General features: G+C 34.2%; 2 protein-coding genes and 2 long non-coding RNA genes across 7 annotated transcripts in view; 2 read left to right on the top strand and 2 right to left on the bottom strand.

Annotated features, from left to right (window-relative positions):
* Positions 1–373: 373 nt before the first annotated feature.
* On the bottom strand, positions 374–13,781 carry Cpsf6 (cleavage and polyadenylation specificity factor subunit 6). 4 transcript variants are annotated; one of them, XM_089711182.1, is made up of 14 exons: positions 13,688–13,781; positions 13,362–13,568; positions 9,341–9,556; positions 8,569–8,683; positions 7,937–8,172; positions 7,427–7,555; positions 6,954–7,047; positions 6,376–6,495; positions 5,005–5,102; positions 4,065–4,334; positions 3,634–3,839; positions 2,793–2,840; positions 2,278–2,376; positions 374–1,958 (listed from the first exon to the last, which is right to left on the bottom strand). In XM_089711182.1, exons 1-14 carry the CDS (start codon positions 13,751–13,753, stop codon positions 1,775–1,777), a joined length of 2,088 nt encoding a protein of 695 aa, XP_089567308.1. In that variant the 5' UTR covers positions 13,754–13,781; the 3' UTR covers positions 374–1,774. The 4 variants fall into 4 exon arrangements, with proteins under 4 accessions (XP_089567308.1, XP_089567309.1, XP_089567310.1 ...); XM_089711183.1 differs by having other exon boundaries at positions 6,379–6,495; XM_089711184.1 differs by lacking the exon at positions 2,793–2,840.
* The window catches only part of LOC149476828 (uncharacterized), a 211,741-nt gene continuing 192,509 nt past the window's right edge, over positions 938–20,169 (top strand). The window contains exon 1 of the long non-coding RNA XR_016317724.1: positions 938–1,096. This is a non-coding gene — a long non-coding RNA (uncharacterized LOC149476828). The remainder of the gene's footprint in view (positions 1,097–20,169) is intronic.
* Positions 16,811–17,859, bottom strand: LOC149476839 (uncharacterized). The gene is made up of 2 exons (XR_016317733.1): positions 17,509–17,859; positions 16,811–17,108 (listed from the first exon to the last, which is right to left on the bottom strand). It is a non-coding gene; the product is annotated as an uncharacterized LOC149476839 (long non-coding RNA).
* UBL3 (ubiquitin like 3) overlaps positions 18,511–20,169 on the top strand; it is a 132,350-nt gene continuing 130,691 nt past the window's right edge. Inside the window, exon 1 of the mRNA XM_089711264.1 lies at positions 18,511–18,860. Coding sequence (XP_089567390.1) covers positions 18,831–18,860 — 30 coding nt within the window. The 5' untranslated portion in view covers positions 18,511–18,830. The remainder of the gene's footprint in view (positions 18,861–20,169) is intronic.

Below are 20,169 nucleotides of genomic sequence, written 5' to 3'. Positions count from 1 at the left end.
TCACCCCCGTGGCTCCTCTCCTGTTGGTCGTAGCGTGATGGTATATAGCATATAGCCTTCCTCGATAAATGAGCTATCTAACACCGAAAGAATTTTTCAAATCGGACCAGTAGTTCCCGAGATTAGCGCGTTCAAACAACCAAACAAACAAACTCTTCAGCTTTATAATATTAGTATAGATAGGTGTAGTTTCTAACTGTGTGTCACGTGTGTGTATACTGATAACTGAAGGTATGTATATTCAAAAGTACTGATCCAATAATGAAAACTATTTTACTAAAAGATTCTACACTATTTAAACTCTTGTAACACAGCTATTGACAACAAAAAAAGCACCACCACCCTCCTCAATAGTCAGTAAATAAAACACATATTCAAATTTCATCAATTTATTCTTCAAATTACATACTTATATCAAGTATAGAACGAATCCATACAAACCTTACAGTCTATCTTACACAAGTTAGTACTTATTCAACAAAACAATACAAGAAGTAATGTTTCACAAAAATTCTTAATACTACAACGAATTTTCATAAATAGGTCCGTATTATAAAAGGTTGTATCAACACTTAGACATGATTTTAAAAGCAAAATAACCGATATATAAGAGGTTTTTAATCGAAGATTATAATATAAATCTTCGGTTATAAAAATAGCTGTTTATATTCAACAGGACATAATATGGTTATATTGCTTTTTATCAGGTCTAGTCAATATTTTTATTACACTACGAATGTTGGAATGTTGGTAGTTTCCAAACAAAAATAATTGCCTTTAACTTCAATATTTGTTTGATTGCGATATTTATGTTACATCTTTGGGGTACAAAGTAAACGCAAACTGTAATAACTAAACTTTTCGTTGAATCTACTATTTGTTTGAAGTTACTATAAAAATATTTATTAATTGATGATTATTATTATTGTAATGAAAAACTTATCTGTTTATGAACAATGAAACATTATAGACTTAATTATTTAACAAATATCTTATTAAATGGCATACAATAAGTTCAATAAGTAGCCCAACGAAAAGTTTGAATATAATATTTCTGAGGTACATATTATAATATACTTCAGAAATTACGACTTAAGTCGCTATCAGTCACATATAATATAATGATGATTAAGACCATATTATCAAACAGAATTGATTTATATAGTTACACTGTTTTGTACCTAACCGCCGAGTTTCTTTGAGATCTTATGTCTAAAATGTTGTCTTCAATGACAACATAATAAACAGATATTGAATAATAGTCAAAATAGAAATTGAATAGAGAAACAGAATTAAATTCATCGCTATGTATACCATGTAACCTTATCACGGTCCCCAGAGCGCTACCAACTATGCACAAATACGCTATGACGGTCACGGCACAAAATCGAAACAAGAATCATTTCTTCATAAAACAGAAATTGAATAGAGAAACTGCAATTGTACACATAGCCATGTACACAAAAACTCAGATGTAATATTTCTTCATAAAATAGAAATTGATTATAGAAACTGAAATTCAATTGTATTGCCATGTACACCTAGTCACGGCCCCCACTTTCCTCCCGGTTGCTAGAAGTCAGCGGTCACGGTCACGGTCACCGTCACCATGCCAACCGTCCACTAGTCTTAGTCCTGCACGTTGCGGCGGTAGCGGTCGCGGTCGCGGTCACGGTCTCGCTGACCGCATAACCGCCACTACTAGCCGGTTGTTAGTGGCGCCCGATGCGGTCACGGTCACGGTAACCGCACGAGCGCCACTAATAGCCGGGTGTTAGTGGCGCGCGTCGCGGCGGTGGTCGCGGTCACGGTCACGGTCGCGGTCCGCGGGCGGCGGGTCGCGGTCGCGCCGTTCTCTGTACCGCTCGTCGTAGTACGGCGCGGCTGCGGTTCTGCTCTTGGTGCTTGCGTCCCCTGCGCCCGCTTCCGCTGTTGGTTCTACTGGCGATTTGCGCGGTCTGCGAATGTACAACAATACTTTATTTGACTGACTTCTAAAAGATCAAAGCAGGAATGTATGGTATGCAGTTTGATGTACTTTCTATGGTTTGCTACTAATGATTGCTGACTAGAATGATGTATTTTGCGTTCTTTGTCAAAATTTTTTAATGGCTGCTTTAGATTATAAGTTTCTTTGAGCCGTAACCACAGCTTAGAAATGCAAATATTATTTTTTTACAATATGCAAAAACATTTGTTAATTTAGCCTAAAACCAATTAGCCGTAAATACCTAAAGTATATTGAAATTTAAAAGGCGAGTAAATAATAAGCATTACCTCTCTTCCCGACTGTGTCCCCTGTTATAATGGTCAGCACGTTCCCTGTCCCGAGACCTGGACCTGTCGCGTTCACGTTCACGGTAATCCCTGTAATACCTGTAAAATAACAAAACATTTGTATATTCGCTGCATTTTTGACCAAAATAAAGTTAATGATTTTTAGATATATTATGTCTTTTATTTTAGTTAATAAGTCTAGTGTGCGTTGAATAAATGAAGTCTTTTTCGTGTTATATTGCGAAAAAGGCCTTTAAATTTGTAAACGTATTCTTGTAAATAATTTCCAATAATGGATGCACCATTATGGAAATTGGAAACCAGAGAATGTGCCAGAAAAAAACGTTATGACGCGTAAAAAATAATAATAGAAAAGTGAGTTGTGACTGTAATCTTATAAAAAAGCAAAGAACTGGAAATCCTGACTATGATGAAGAAAACAACTAATTTAACCAAAAAACAGCAAGATAAAGCTATATTTTATTATATCGACATGCAGTGTTGAGGACACTTACGCGTCACGGTCGCGCTCACGGTCGCGGTCCCTCGACCGTTCCCTATACCTGCAATAGACAATCATCTATGTGAAAATTTATCGTGTTTGCTCTTTATTATAATTATTACTACTTTAATTATTTTTGTAAATATATTCGCAAGAAATAAGCTGCAGGTGCAAAAGATGAAAAAGTGCAGTGGTGTTGATATATGTATTGTTTCATGCTTTTGTATGTTATGTAGTATAGATCAAAAATTGTAAATAGTTTCAGTATATTTATAGTGCAACACAATTGTCTATTGTCTAGTGCAGTTCTATATAATTAATATTATAATATATAACACTATACCACAGTATAGCGTCTTATTGTCAATTTCGATGCAGAGAGTAGTATTCTGCAGAACAGTCGCGTATAGCCTGACTTATACTACAGTGTACCTTCCTATACCGCAGTATAGTTGCGTATAATGTCTTGTAGTGCAGTATAGTCACATAGTATCCTGTAGTTCTAGCGTTACTACGTCACGTGTGTGACTTATACTGCAGTATACCTTCCTATACCGCAGTATAGTTGCGTATAATGTCTTTGAAGTGCAGTACAGTCACGCAATATCCTGTAGTGCACTAGCACACTATACCGCAGTATAGTTGCGTATAATGTCTTTGAAGTGCAGTACAGTCACGCAATATCCTGTAGTGCACTAGCACACTATACCGCAGTATAGTTGCGTATAATGTCTTTGAAGTGCAGTACAGTCACGCAATATCCTGGAGTGCACTAGCACACTATATCGCAGTATAGTTACGTATAATGTCTTTGTAGTGCAGTATAGTCACGCAATATGCACTAGCACACGCACCTGTCCCGCTCCTCCCGGTCCCTTGAGCGCTCCCGGTAGCGGCTGGCGGAGCGCTCCCGGCGGCGCGGTGCCCGGTGGTGCTGGCGCGCGTCCCGCTCGCGCGACCGCGACCGACGCCGCTCGCCGCCGTACGACTTCGTCTCCACGCCGTGCAGCGTGTCTTGGAGTGACGATATTAGTATCTTGCAGCGGTCGTCGTGCGCAACCTGGAATAATATTCATGGTATAGTACGTAATCTTAATTCTAATGCTTATAAAATCTTATAACAACGAAATAAGTTGAATAATTCAATCAATGTGTTTTGATCTCGTAACAAGAACGTATACAATAAAAATTACACGTTAGATATGCAAGTGCGAAAAATCAAAAAGTTACGCACCCTGCTTTAGCAAAATAATAAGAGGCAAACACGTGCCGACAGATCACTCACCTTACTCTGCTTAATAAGCGATATAGCCGTGACGAGCGTCTCTATCGCGGACGCGTACTCTCCCGCGGCCGCGTCACTAACAGCCCGCGCTATAGCGCTCGACGACACGGTGCGGTTGCGGCTCATCACCTCCTCGAACTCCGCCTCGCTGATGACCGGGTGCGGCGCGTGCGCGGGGTGCGCGGGGTGGGCGGCGTGCGCGGGGTGTGCGGGGTGCACGCCCAGCGGCGCCGCGTGCGTCGGACGCGCTTCGCTCGCTGGGTACGGGTTCTAAACAACATAAAACATTTATTAAAATAAATAAAAAAAAATGTATGCGTGCACTAGAGTACACACGTAAGAAGTGAAACTTCTTTATGATCTTATTAAAAAAAAAATGCAACTTTACAGAAATACGAATCACGAATGAATAATAATCACACGTGGTAGGGATAAGAAAAAGATGGCGCGTAACGGAAAAATGTTACACTAAATTTTTTTTTAAACCCCGATAAAGAAGTTTCACTTCAATAAAAAAATAAGCGCTGTCGTAGATGCCGTAAAAAGAACATAACAATTAACACTACGCTTTCTTGTGTGATTTCTATTATAAGGGCAGGAATTCGAAACGTTATTTTAAAGAATAATTTAATTAATACGTTTTGTTTCTAATCTGTTAGCATACAAAAAAACATGTTTCAATTATATTGTGAAAGATTTCCTAAACTGACAATCGAACTATATTATTTAGGGCCGATTTTTCAATGCTTGGTTTAAACTTATTCGTCGAATAACGTATTAAACTACCATTTCAAAAATGTATTCTACTTTCCCGTATTTGACAGTTTACAGGTGACATTTTTATATGTTCGTGTAATACTTTATTGGACGGATAAATTTTAACCAAGGATTGAAAAATCGGCCCTAAATCTTTTCACAGATAGATACACGTTTTTCTAACCTGTGGCGGTCTGCCGTACGGCGTCCTAGCACCGGGCGGCGGTCCTTGCGCCGGCGGTAGAGCCGCGTGCGCCGGATGGCCGTATGGAGCGCCTGGACCTGCATCATTCATAATATTGTTAATACAAGCAACAAAATAGACATATTAAGTTCTATAGAAACTTGATAAAATGCTAAATGACCTACATTTAATAAGTCCACAATAATATAAATATCATCTTATCTTAATCTTAATCTAATATCTAATATATATTATAAAGGCGAAAGTTTGTAAGTATGGATGTATGGATGTATGGATGTTTGATACTCTTTCACGTAAAAACTACTGAACCGATTACAATGAAATTTAGCACACATACAGAGGGTAACTTGGATTAACACATAGGATAGGTTTTATCCCGGAAATCCCACGGGAACGGGAACTATGCGGATTTTCCTTTGAAAACGCGGGCGAAGCCGCGGGCGGAAATCTAGTTGTTAATAGTTAATACAAGCAACAAAATAGACACATTAAGCTCTAAGTTCCTTTATAGAAACTTGATTGCTAAATGACCTACATTTAATAAATCCACAATAATTCAAATATCTTATATATAAAATTCTCGTGTCACAATGTTAGTCTGCATACTCCTCCGAAACGGGTGGACCGATTGTCATGAAATTTTCTGTGCATATCGGGTAAGTCTGAGAATCGGCCAACATCTATTTTTAATATGTACCACGGGCGAAGCCGCTAGTCATATTATATATTTTCGATTTACATCAAAACCTATTTGATCGATTTAACAATAAAAACAAGTATTTTCCATTTGAAAGCTACATCGTTAGTGAGTGTCATGGGTAATTTTCTTGCCCGGATCTACACAATCAAAGCAGTTACTATAAATACCTCATCAGTTGTCTCCCAAAGTTATCCTTCCTTTTTGTACGCACTCATCAAACCATTATTTAAATACATCCATACTAATATTATAAATGCGAAAGTAACTGTCTGTCTGTCTGTTACTCAATCACGCCTAACTACTGAACCAATTTGCGTGAAATTTGGTATAGAGATATTTTGATACCTGAGAAAGGACATAGGCTACTTTTTACCCCGGGACATAGGATAGGTTTTATCCCGGAAATCCCACGGGAACGGGTACTATGGGTAGGTATAACGGGTTTTTCTTTGACTGCGCGGGCGAAGCCGCGGGTGGAAAGCTAGTAATACATATGTAATGCAATAATTGGTTGGATGGTTGCCTGGAAGAAATGGCTTATAGCCGCCCATTTTATATCTTTTATTGTGTTTTTTTTCATTTTTGTATTTCCTTGATGTGTATACAATGAAGAATAAACAAATAAATAAATAATTTAATAAGATACCAATTACCTGGCGGTCCGGGCTGTGGGCCGGGCTGTACCGGCGGTGCGCTTTGTACCGGCGGCTGTTGATTGAAGAAAGCTGGGTTCACGTGAGGCGCTGGACCGCCTACACCTACGCCTACACCTGTGTGAAAAATTAAATTAGTGATTGTGATTTAGAAAAATTATACATTATTATTATTATGTCAACACGAAATAACTATCCAGTGTACATCATGATAAAAGATCTATACAAAATTTATTTAGAAAAAGTATAGATTTAGTATGATCTGCTTGTGATTTAGTATGTTTAGTTCCAACACGAAATAACTATACAGTGACCATCATGATATAGGAAAACTAAACAGAATGCTTTTTATAGCGTCAACAAACGCCAAATGCACGGATTTCTTTCGATTCACTAATATAAAATTATAAATAATGTTACTTCATGTTTCATTATTTGTAATATTGTGCATGTAGTGTTAAAAAATTACCCTGTAACTAAATTGAATATTAAAAATGTTAACTATATGATAATTTAAAGTTATGACCCGAAAAATGAAAAAAAGCAACAAAAGAGAATTTAGTATATTATTTTACCAGGATGTTGCGGTAAAGGTGCCGGTCCACGCGGCGGGCCTTGCTGATGAGGCGGCATCTGGTGATGTGGTGGCGGCATACCTTGGCCGGGAGGCTGTTGACGAACACAAAAAAAATATTTATTTGCTTGTAAATATACACTTTATTGTATTTAAATTATTATGCAACAAGATGAGAGGAGTGTTATTATTTATATAAAAATGTTTATTTCAAACTTAGTTTTAATGGTAAAAAATTAAAATACTTATAAAAGAGTTAGAAATAGTGTAAAATGAAAATTCTGTCCCTGCAGTGTTTTTCCCTAAAAAATGTTAAAAACCGCTTTTTTGGTCGTAGGTATGTACTTAACGTAATAATAATTTGTGTGCGAATGTGCGTACACTACACAAACTTTGCATGCGCGTACTCTGCGCAAACTTTCTCTAATTACAACTTCCAAGCTACGAGAACAATAGTATTATTATGGAACTGACCGCGTGCGGCGGCGGCATCTGGTGCGGCAGCTGGTGCTGCGGCGGGCCGTACTGCGGCGCGGGCGCGGGCGGCATGTGCGGCCCGCGCGCTCCCCACTCGCCGCCGCGACCGCCGCCTTGACGCTGCATCTGTACAACACATTATTATTACAAATTGACGTAAAATAAACAAAAACTAATAACTCTCAATAAGAAACGAAACGTATAAACGCGTATGCAGACGCTACGCGCACGAGTCTTAATCCATCAGGCCCCGGAAATCGGAATCACAGACACAATAGAAAGTCTATTTGTTAATTACAATAAATATTTTCTACAACGCCCCTCAAACATTTTTTCAGAACAGCAGAGATGATTAATTGTGATAGTCATTAGAGCATTGCTGATGATGTTTTTAACTTTGCAGATACAATGTAATCAGAAACCAGAAAAACTTTGTCATAATAAAATCAATCTTCAAATACACAGCCTGTACACAGTAACTAATAAATAAAAATTCTTTAAACATACATCATTATACGGCATCGGAGGCCTGTGTTGCGGCGGGCCCTGGTGCGGCGGGGGCCCCTGATGCGGCGGCATGTGGTGCGGCGGGGGGCCCTGGTGCTGCGGCATGTGGTGCGGCGGGGGCCCGTGCCCGTGAGGCCCTGGTGGCGGGCCCCGCATCTGGTGGTGCGGCCCTGGCCCCGGCATCATCATGCGCGGCCCGTTCGGCCCGGGACCGTTCGGTCCGCCGCCAAAGAATTCTAAAATATATTCGCATTTTAGAACCGTAGTTAGAAGATTTACTTATAAGTTGAATGTCGACAAAACTACGCTTGATTTCGTAAAATTACAATACAGATTATCAGAAAAAAGCGTGAATGCCTAGCACACGTGACTGGGGTGAAACTTATTTGGCAAGATTCAAAGATATCAAAAACGTCGCCTTTCTCCATGAAGGGACGGTATTGCCATGACGCGACCTTCTGTAATTTTTTTCTCAACGCGCCATTTATTTGAATTTGAATAAATAAACATTTATTTGAATAAATAAATGTTTGAGTTTGAGTTTGAAAGGGACGGTATTGCCATGACGCGACCTTCTGTAATTTTTCTCTCAACGCGCCTCAAAAAATAACAATAACAAGAAGATTTATTACCTCCAGGATGTGGTCCGGGTGGGCCTCCAGGATGTCCCGGCGGTCCTCTCATACCGGTATTAGTACCGGGTGGTGTCGACCTTGTCTTGGATTGACTCTCAAATTGATTAAGGGCCTGAAAATTAATGAAAATAATCATAGTGTGTACTTTCTTTTAAATTGGTGTGGTGTTGGTTTGTTATAACTCCATTTCTATATTACACTTAAGAGATAACAGATATCACATATGTACTAGATTTGTTAATTTAGGTGGATTGGCAGCTTCATTAGCATTCGGAAAAAGTAAATAATTGATTTTTTTTTAATACGTGCTTGTTTTATATTTAAACTTATTACTGAAGAAAGGCTAAACGAATTTCAATGATTAATAGTTTGTTGGCTAACCTAGATTAGGATGAAAATGTTCCATCCGCGCAGAGCTAAGCCGAGCAGCTACGTTACAGATATGTCTTTAATCAATATAACACATGCTTCAATAAGAGTTAAATTGTTCATTAAAAATTAAAAATAAATCTACCAGGTTAGAGCTCATTGGGAAGATCTGATGTCATATTCTACTGATCAATATACATATATAATACGTACGTACGTACGTACGTAGTATGTATATAGATCAATATACATACTACACTAGTTCCACTGTGCCTTTGTTATATTTGATTTCTACCACCTCTAGGACCTCTATGAGAGAACAAATACATCTTACTTTTAGGCTCAAGATTATATCATTTTTAACACTAAAACAGGCTGCTAATTTTGCCATAGTATTTACCTGTTTTGTAGGCAGTGTAACAATAGGATGCTGCCCATGAATCTCTTTCTTGGGCAATCGGTCCATTACCATCCTGACAGACTGATCTGAGCCCAGAGATATAACGCAGAAACCCTTCGACTGCCCATTTGCCCTGTTCTCGAAGAATTTCACATCTTGAAAATCCGACACGCCAACGTCAGCGACGGCGTTAGCTATATCTTGATCGGTTGCCCACTGTAAAATTGGTATCCAAAACTCAGGTATATGCAATCGCGCGGTACACACATACATACTTAAATATTGTTTGAAAGCCGATGTTTTTCACATACCTCAATAGTGTCCGGCTATATCTGGATATGAACATTAACCCTAAGCATGCTCGGTTTCACTTTCATCTATACGGCGAATGTGTTTTATTGTTCTTATTATAATCTCATTCATAATTTCGAATCATTCATACTTTCTTCTATCAATCTGGTTTAACTAAGTAATTTGACTGATATTTTGGGAGGCTTTGGGAGAAAAGAAACAGTTTGCTTTGCAATTAGTATTTTATTTTTGTATCACATTATCTTCAGTAAATTTCACGGAAATTCACACGATTATTAAAGTATTATTTATGTATAAAATATTTATATATTTACAGAACGGAAGAACAACATCCTTCATAACAATGGCGAAGGAAAATTTGCAACAATACATTATTTTTAATGTTAACATTCCTATGAAATGTGTAAAGCATTATTTTTTTACCGATTAGGACTATTATAGAGCAAACACTAAGATTGTTTTGTATTAATATACAAGACACGGTATTTTATATTATATGCCGATATTTTTAAAATAAAAACAAATCGCATCAGATATCTGAATTAAACATAGATTGTAGTATAGAAATATATACAATACAGAGAGCCGCAGTACAAATTATTTGTTTTACATTTGATCATGTTTGCGAGACAGAAATGAAAACACAATCAGTCAATTAGCCAATAGTAATAATTATTTTTTTTACTCAGATTCTCCCCCTTCTTAATAATTTATTCTAATTCATAGATAAAAACATTTTCTGACGAATTCTATCAACAACACCCTACTTTAGTTATGGCCGAAACATTATTTTTTTCACAGTACGAAAAGTAGGTTAAAGTGTTCAGGATGTACATTCGAGTATATCGTCGCAAAAATTTTAAAATATTTTGCGTTATTAAACAAACACTACAATAATTGGCTAGTCTTACCTTGTAGAACCTGACAAGAAAAAATATTAGTAACAAATTAAAGCAAGCAAAAATAGTAAATATGTATCTTATAGAAAACTCCTTCATTATCCTTTATATAATTTGTAACTTCATTAATATAAACATTGGAGAAATGTCTTAGGACTAAGGTAACACCAAAAAATAATTATAATATAAAGACAAACACATAATTTATTTAACAAGAAAATATAAAATATATTACTCTGTCTTATTACATTTATGTATTTTTTTTTGATATATATATAACACTGTTACTCAAATGAAGTTACAAATACTGATATGACATAGGACAATGCAAAAACAGATCAAAAAAAGGGATTTTTAGAATTCCAGACAAAAATCACAATTTTTAATCTTATTATAATACTATGTATGTATAAAACGGATTAATAATAATGATGGAATACATCATATTTTAAAAATACATTCAGATTTGAATGTAGTGCAGCTTACCATTGAATATTTCACAAAAAAATAAAAAAATAAATGGAAAACAAGCCTTAGTCACTCACTTACTATATGACAGTTTATACCATGTTGTGAATTTATAATAATTAATGTATGTTTACATAAGATCATACACAATACATAAATATATGTACACAATTTCATTCATCAGCTTCCATACTTAATAATAATATAATGCATACAATTTCCCAGCCAATCCATACTTCTCTAATAAATTGTTACATCTGCATCCAGGTATTTATTGCCAGAGAGATATTTATATTTATTAGTTTTTATATTTGTAATGTATGTGTGAATGTATAAGCAACTACATTTTAAAGGACATAGAGACAATACTTTTCAATGACAAAATACGAAACATTATTTTAAACCTTAATTGTTTAACAAATATATTGAAAATACATAATGATAAAAAACTAAAGTAACAAGAACAATACATATATTATGTCATATTTACTAAAGCGCTAATCTATTTGTTCTAAGTCTAATTTTTTTTCGTACATTGAGTCAAATAAAGCAGTTATAAATATCTCTATAGCAAGAAAATTCAATGACTTACAACCAAATGTTATGAATGTATATTATAGCTAACATTGGTAATTAAAATATGATGTAAAAGAGTTTCTTTTCACTATTCTTAATAATGTTTAGATGAAACACTATCAAGAATAATTCTTACATAGGATATATTTGTGATCCTATTAAAGAAACATAAAATTTACGAGGAATTTAAAACATCCTATGAGACAGTAACATATCATAATATCACAAGTTATAAGGCACAGCCAAGTGAAATTTAAAATGGGAAAGAGCAAAAAACATGGCAAAAACAATTACTAAATATTCTATTCTTCTTTAATTATTGCAAGTATGAGTTGCAATTTATATAAACACCTACCAATAGTAGTAAATATCTATACTACAATGTTTTGCTCTTTGAATTGAAAAAGCACCATAAATTATACATATTTCAAAACCAATTACTAACTGTATTGCTAAAATTTTAATGGAGAAAACTGTTATAACACAATTAAGTTAAAAGGAAGACACTTATTATAACACTTAGCTTAGCTAAACTACAATGTAGACATTGTCATAACTTTTATTTAATACTTGTTCATTATTTATCACAAATCATAAACATTGAGCTATTAGCACTTGCTACCATTCTAAAATATTACACCATTCTGATAATCTATGGTGCTGTTCCAATTTAATAAATTCAATATAAACTAAACAATAATTGTTTGTGTAAGTGTGCAGATTCACACTAAACACAACAAAAATTTCAATTAACTAAATGAAAACAATTGAGACTGGTAACCAACAAAAATTGTGTTATTTAGTTATAAATATTTATAATGTAATTTAGTTTTAAGAATACAGTTCACATTGTTACATATGCTTTTACATTGGGTAAGTATGGAATCACAATAATGTAACCGTTAATATAATTTTTTATAAAGATCTCTGTCGAAAATAAAGAAATACCTATTACATATAATTTAAGTCAATCATGTGGTAGTTTTTTGTAAATTAGTAAATCCAACAAGCTCTTTACAACTCAGAAATTAGTGTCAATCAAATGAAAAACTATTAATCTACACATATTGCTATATCTACTCAAAAAGTACAATATAAACTTTATCTTGACATAGAATAATTCTAACAATGAATATCTGATATTCATTGATATATAACTTAATGCACATTGTTTTAAAGTGCTCAATTCAATGAGCAAAAATAACACTGATAAAATCATGTGCATAATATTATGAACCCGTGTCTAACCAACTTTAAAACATGGTATTATTAAAAGCAATCTTTTACATTATGCTTTACGTACAATCTTTATTTTTTTAATAGCAATAAATATTTTACATCACAACTTATGGCTAATCAAATAATTTAAGTCAGTTACCAGAATTTAATAAGTAAAATTTGATATCATGTATTTCTTAGAAGTTTTCATTTAGTTAAAAATGGTGGGACCGCCAAAAATTACCATAGTGAATTTCAAAGGTGAGAAAAAAATTAAGATAATAAAAAAATTGTAAGAAAACATGTTTGAAATTTAGTAAACACATTCAAATGTTAAATTTTCTTAAATATTTATTAAATATATATTTTTGTACTCATAGGTATGTACATACATAAACTTTACGGTAAAATAAAAAAGAAGAGATATTTTTTGAAAAGATATCGGTTGATGTCAATACATACTTGGCAGTCCCATCCATCAAAATAAAGAGCACAACGTGAGAATCTATATTTACATTAGGACTAATGAGTTAAAATCAAGTACGAACCCAAGTTAGGTTGCCGACGTAAAGTTGGAATCGGCGGCCATGATGCCCGTGGCTTGGTGCGTTGTTGTGATAAGAAGCGTTCCCGTTTGTCTCCTCAGGTGGATGTTGAGGTGCAGAGTTCGGTGGTCCATCCCCATCTTCTTGCTTCGCTGATGGAGCAGCAATAACGTCGTCGTATAGATCTACATTATCTCCTCCAAACTCGTCCTGCAAATGGTGGCATCATATCGATTTATTGCAAGTAATGCTTAATTGGAGACACATGCCACATTTTAGCAATACAATTAATTATTTATTCAAAAGGAAGTTATAATAATTTGAATTACCTGTCTATTGAAATCAGATTCAATATCATCGGCGTATAAATCTATATCCACACCGCCATCCGCCATTTTGCGAATTGAACGCTGCAGACAATATTGCCAGCCTATGGACACATTTGAGATCTCGGAGCAATTAACAAGCCTGGAGAAGTAACAATTAATTGAACAATAACGCACTAGTTTGGCCTTTTTAGCTTATGGCAAAATGTCATGCGAAAAAAGAGGACAGATATATGTCAGTTCGACAGTTTGAAATGACATGTAGCCATTACAATTTGTTTTGATCACCAGTCTGGTGATCATCGCTTGGTTATTTTACTTATCTTTTTTGAAGTGAAAAACGAGTGTTTTAGTTTAATTTGTTATTTTATGAAAAGACAATTGACTAAAGATAACATGGCTTGTGTTGCTTACGGCTGTAAAAGCCGTAGTAATGTGAAATCGGACGAAGATAGAAATTTGTCATTTCACAGGTTAGTGTTTTGATCAATTTTTTTGTTAATTGTATTATAAATAAGTTAATTTACCTTATTTTCTTAATCATCTATGTTTTATCTAACCGTAATCATTGAAATGAAATCATAATCAGCTTAGTTTTTAGAAAAAATGCAAAATATAACTTCTATAGTGTTGTGCAATTATCGATACTTGAGTAGGAACGAAGTACTTCATTGATAATGACTGCTTTAGGTTAGGAGAAAAAAAAAGGTATTTAAGTATGGATTTTATTGTTATTTGCAGGTTTCTGGCTTGAGAACAATTATAAGATGTTTGGGTTAAAGCTATAGCACAGGAAAAATTGGAAGCCTTCAAAACATTCTCGGCCTTGTTCAAATCATTTCGAATCAGACGGGAAGAATAGTAAAGTGCTTTGCAGAGATGCTGTGCCACAAGTTTAAGGTGGCATCTATTTTAAATAATAAATATTGTAATTTGGTAATTAAGTATCGAAATTAAAAGGTTGTAAAAAAAATAAATGTTTATTTGTTTTATTTGAAGCAATTTATTTTAAACTTGTACCAATTTTTTTCTGTGGGAATGAGTTATTTTCCTGCGGTAAATTGTAGCCTATAATATGTTATTCTGATGTTTAAACTATATAATTATGAAGTTCCATAAAAACTCATTCAGTAGTTTTTACGTGAAAGAGTATCAAAATATGTCCATTCTTATATATTTTTGCTTTTATAATATTAGTAGGATACGACTATTGATTTGTAAAAAGATCAACCAGGTGGAAGTCAGATTCGTGCACGAAGGGTTCCGTATAATTCTATGAATGAATCTATGAAAACAGGAAAAAATACGTACCTTTTTATGAAACCATACAAACAACCTAAACCGAAATACCTCATAATATTTTTTTATAAATACCACTACCATACAATGCAAGGCAGTCAATACGCATCGTAAATGAATAATTCCAAATTAAACGAATCTTAGGAATTACCTATCCATAATTCAAAATTAAACGAATCTTAAATTATCTTCAAGCAATTTTATAACTTAATTTTTTTATTTATCGATATTTTAGTATTCGATAAAGTAAAGGCAAGCACTACCTTTTTAGAACAAAAAGTGGCTACATGTGGATTTGAATGCCAAGCAGATAACAGTGTGTTGTCTCTTTCTATCGCATTAATTAGGGTATTGAATAAAAGAGAGCCACTATATAAGAAACGTTCAATTAATTGTTACTTCTCCAGGCTTGTTAATTGCTCCGAGTTTGAGATATAATAAGCAGATTAGTGTTACTATTTATAAATTTATAGGCAAACAAATTAAAAGTCGTAGAGGGAGAATGTACTAGAGACGACATCGGCGTATACCCGAACGAGATGGCGAATCCTTACGTCAATGTTGCCAACTATTACAAAAACTTTTTATCCGAAAAACTGGCAAAATATCTATAAATGTTTGGGTATTTTTTTGTAAGATAGGTTTATGAAGAAAAAGACAGATTTGAAAAGATTTTGTTATTTATTAACTTAACTAGCGACCCGCCCCGGCTTCGCACGGGTGCAATGCTGATACTAAATAGTAAATACACTACAGAAAAACTGTGAACGTTGTATATAAAAACATAGCGGCCCGCTCCGGCTTCGCACGGGTATAAAATATATAGCCGGGCGGCCGGCCGGTACAAGCGCGGATCCAGGGGGGGGGGTCATGGGGGTCATGGGCCATGCCCCCCCCTGGGCCATGTGCACGACCTAAGTGGACCACTAATTTAATATTAACTTTTGAAATTAACAAAGTAATATTGTTCAACATGATTTTTTATTAACTTTTGAAACATAAAAGTAATATTATAGAACAATGAAATCAATTTCAAACGGAAGAGAATATAGGTAACAAAACTTAGAGGAAAAGTTATTTACGATCGATCTGAGATCGGGATTAAAAAAACTATAACTGCGGAATAAAGTTTAATGGTAAAGTTGTAGGTATTTAAAATATTTATTACAACTTTTGCTTTTACACTTCTCGCAATTAACCACAAATATCGAAATATCCCAGTTCATATATTTTTTATAAAAAAACAAGGCTAAAGTTTAGATATCATTTCAATCAATGGTAAATAATAATAGAAAATACAGTAAAATTAGGACAAAAAAGGTCAAGTGCGAGTCGGACTCGCGCACCGAGGGCTTCGAACAAACCTAATTGTTTTATTATGTTGTATCTTTAAATGTTGCTTGTAGCAATTTTTTCTTTGTCTGTGCTATAGGACGTGGGGAGTACCTTGTAGGTTGTGATTCCCTTGCAAGTAGTTGCTAGTTTCAGAATATGCGGTTTTAATTGCTATTTCTTCTGATTCAGATTCAAATTGAATTTGAATCAGAAGACAGAATAATATCTTATAAAACAGATACGGGAATAATTACGAAAAACATGAATTTTTTATTACATTATATAAAAAAAAAAATTAATCTTATAACCCCTTTACTCATGAACGCAAATGTAATGTAGGTATTCAATAATTGATATTCACATCAAAAACTTAGGTCTATTATACCTTTAAGCAGTAATAAAATCAAATTTCTATGTCAACGCAATTAGAAGATACAGCCGTAAATGTAGTCTAATAAAAACGTACTGGAAATAGTTCAAATTAAAAGCAAATTAAACGAAATACATTTATTTGAAAATGAACAGCAAAATGACGGTAGAAATAAATGGGCAGAGGGTCCGCGATAATGTGCGCGCGAGTAGCAGACGAAAATGGACGACTCCGCCGCTCGTTCGTTCTTATAAAGGCGCGCCGCACCTCGGTGAGGAAGGCGCGGGGGGTGGCCTTCCGGATTTTACTCCAACACCGCCTCTCCTGACGGGGCAGGGTCCTCGCTGCCTTCAGTGGCAGCTGCAGCTCGTGTGGAAGGGCCAGCTTCGCAGTCTTCAGCGTTATGATGTGCATCGTAACCTGGAATATACAAAAAAACCGACATTGAAAAAAAAAATACTTAAACCAATGCAAATGAGGAAAGCTGAACCGGAAAACCGAACCGTGTAACAAACTTTACACAAACATTAACATTTAATATTAAAAAAACATTTCACGATTTTGGGGAAAATTTTACCCTGTACTGGTATCCCTAATGTTAATCACATGATTATACCATAAATTTGAAACTACGTAAAAACAAATGGCGTCCTGAACAACAAGAACACTTCGTAATTTAGTCGGATAACACAAAAAAATGTTTACGTCTATTTCGATGAAAATATTATATATTTGTAGATAATTTCACATTAGAGTTAATGAAAATGTATCAACTATATCCAGTTCTATAAAACAATATACTTCAAATAAGTTTACTTACGTGTGAAAGGTAATATTTGGTAATCTTCGTTCCGGCCGATTTTTACAACCAATCACACTACAACGCACCATATTTTCACTTAAAGTCGGATTAAAACAGATCACTGTCAACGTTTATTAAACTTTGAAGTCACTTAACAGCGAGAAAAAACAGAAAACTAGCAAAACAATGGACTGTAGCCGCTTGTTTGGGACAAACTGCCTTTGTCCCCAACAAAAGAAATCGCATAACATGAGAGAAACAAAAAACAATGTTTCTGTCTCTCTTGCTCTTAGCTTTATAGTCATAAGTGTATTTCTCTCACGCATTCCTTGTCATTTTAGTGCCTCCTCTATGGTTCATTCTCACTCTACGTTAAAAGTCGATTATAATTAACGAAATTAAATATTAATTATTAATCTAAAAAATAGGCAGTTTTTATTATTATAACAAATACATTAAAGTTGTATATTCATTTTACATGGGTGAAAAAGGTGAAATCACAGGTAAAATCAATTCGACGGAATACCGAATATGTGACCGAATCATGACCGAATACATACGTGTACGTGGTGTACACAATTTTTTTTTCTACGAATAAATTTTATTACTTTATTCTATATTTTTCAAAACAAAATACAATCGATCGATCTAATACAATTAAAAGTTTTTGTTGACAAATTATATTATACTTAATAATAATTATATTGAATTGATAAATGTTATGGGTTATCTTGTTATCCATGTATACAGTACAATACAATACAATTTGATTTTATATTTGGCTTTGAGATTCATCTGTAACTTAAATGTTATTGTAAATGATATTTTAGCTATTGTATTATTGTAGAATTGTAAAATCTGTGTGTAAAATTAAGTATAATGCCATCTACAGTCAGTCTATATTTTACACTGAGCATGAAGGCAAAAGGAAACGTTAATAACAACGCCACCTAGGTATCTCTTTTAGAACAATTAACTGGCATGCGCGGGGTGGACAGTGGGGGCGGAGGGGAAATGCCATCCCTCGCCATTTTCTGTCAAGCTCAATCAAGTCAGCTTCGGTTCTGTTAGTCGCTGTGTTTGTGTATAGTGGAATGAAAAATTATTTGTACCGATGAATATCAATGGGCAATTGTGTTGATTACGAAGCCAAAATATGGCTCGTTTATTGTGTTTGTGGCTCTAATGCACCCTTCGATCAGTGATGATGGCCGAGTGATTGATAAAGTGAAGTGTTTTGTGTCGTATGCTGATCTGCGGCAGCAACATTGAGCTCCTTTCTCTGGATATATCGTCCGTAAGACGACATCGAATCACAGAATCGGGAAAAACGTTTCATCATGTCGTCAAAAAACATCCCCGGAGACAAGGTAAGGCGATATCGGGAGAAGTACATTAGAGGTCACTTTTTTGTTTATTTCTAAATGCCTTGTTTCTCTGGTAGAGGTGTGAGGCAAGTACAAAAAATAGAGGCAGTAGATTCTTTATACCTGCATTAAACGGTTGTTAAATTTCTATATAACGAAATTAAGTTCTATTTTACGTTGACAATAATTGTTTACAAATTAAAAACAAGAAAACTACAAGCATTTTTTTGAAATAAAAATCATGACCTAGGTATTTAATTTTTATTTAAATATTATATACATCTTATGAATAAATATTAAAATTAAAACTAATTTATGTTAATATTTTAGCTTCAAATACAATAATCTTATATTTAAATATGTATGATCTATACATTATTTATTATTTGCATTAACATTAATCACCTTATTAATAATCTGGAAAAGTAGCATTTTCTGACTATTCTTCTATATAATTTTACAAAGTACTTAGGTATAAGTTGTTAATAATGTACTAAAAATGAAGCATTGAGCTAAAGCACTTAAAATAAAAATAAATAATGAGTATATTTATAGTTTTTTATGCTGTAATACCTATGTAGATTTATTTTAATTATTGATGAATGAAACTAAAGATTAAAACAAAATAAACAAAGAACAATAGGTTGCATACTCTAGGCAGATAATATTATGTCCCACACGCACTGATATTTAATTTTAGTATCTCTTATTCTCTAAAAGTTTTACTAGTCTTATGTAATAAGACTAATGAGACCATAAGTTTAAACCTTTTCTTGTAAATATTGATTATGGCAACATATTTTAATTTTTTAAATGTGCATTGCCCTAAAGTTCCTCTTGGTAAATTAAATGCATTCTATGCATTTTAATATTTATGTTTCAGACATTAATGGCATTATTGTTGTGGTGTACAGTTTTAGAAATAGCTTGCTGTTGTACATATCATTCAAAATTAACAGTTCAGATTTTTTTTATTTATTTTAAAGTGTCGCAAATGTATTTTTACATATCTATTGCTTTGTATTTGAATGTCAATATTATAGAAGAATATCAAAAAGATGTCTTTTTTTTAATTATTTGAACTAGTAAAAATAATAATTCCATTGTCTTTGATCTTCTTAGTCATACACTTTTGAATGAGTGGTTGTGGTTAAAGTGACGGTGCTCTATTACTGCTGTATTTATTTATTTAACACTTTAATATAGTTTTACAATCAGGAAACCTCTTAACTACTTACAGAAAAGACAGAGTACAACTAATTTGGCTGTATGTTGTCATCTATTTCTCAGTTCGCTCCCTTTCCCACAATAC

The sequence above is a fragment of the Colias philodice genome, chromosome 26 (genome assembly GCF_061535455.1).
Source record: "Colias philodice isolate Cphi_HAF_F1 chromosome 26, ilColPhil1 Martin Lab GWU primary, whole genome shotgun sequence".
NCBI classification, from domain to species: Eukaryota; Metazoa; Arthropoda; class Insecta; order Lepidoptera; family Pieridae; genus Colias; species Colias philodice.
This window is presented reverse-complemented; position numbering and strand designations above follow the sequence as displayed.

What these genes read in the sequence shown, in the direction of transcription:
- Cpsf6 (XM_089711182.1), bottom strand. Translation starts at nt 13,753, where the DNA reads ATGGCGGATGGCGGTGTGGATATAGATTTATACGCCGATGATATTGAA. An exon ending in ACCCGGACCACATCCTGGAG is followed by an intron (nt 8,173 to 8,568) that starts GTAATAAATCTT and finishes AATATATTTTAG; the next exon opens with AATTCTTTGGCGGCGGACCG. An exon ending in CGCTTATTAAGCAGAGTAAG is followed by an intron (nt 3,840 to 4,064) that starts GTGAGTGATCTG and finishes ATATTATTCCAG; the next exon opens with GTTGCGCACGACGACCGCTG.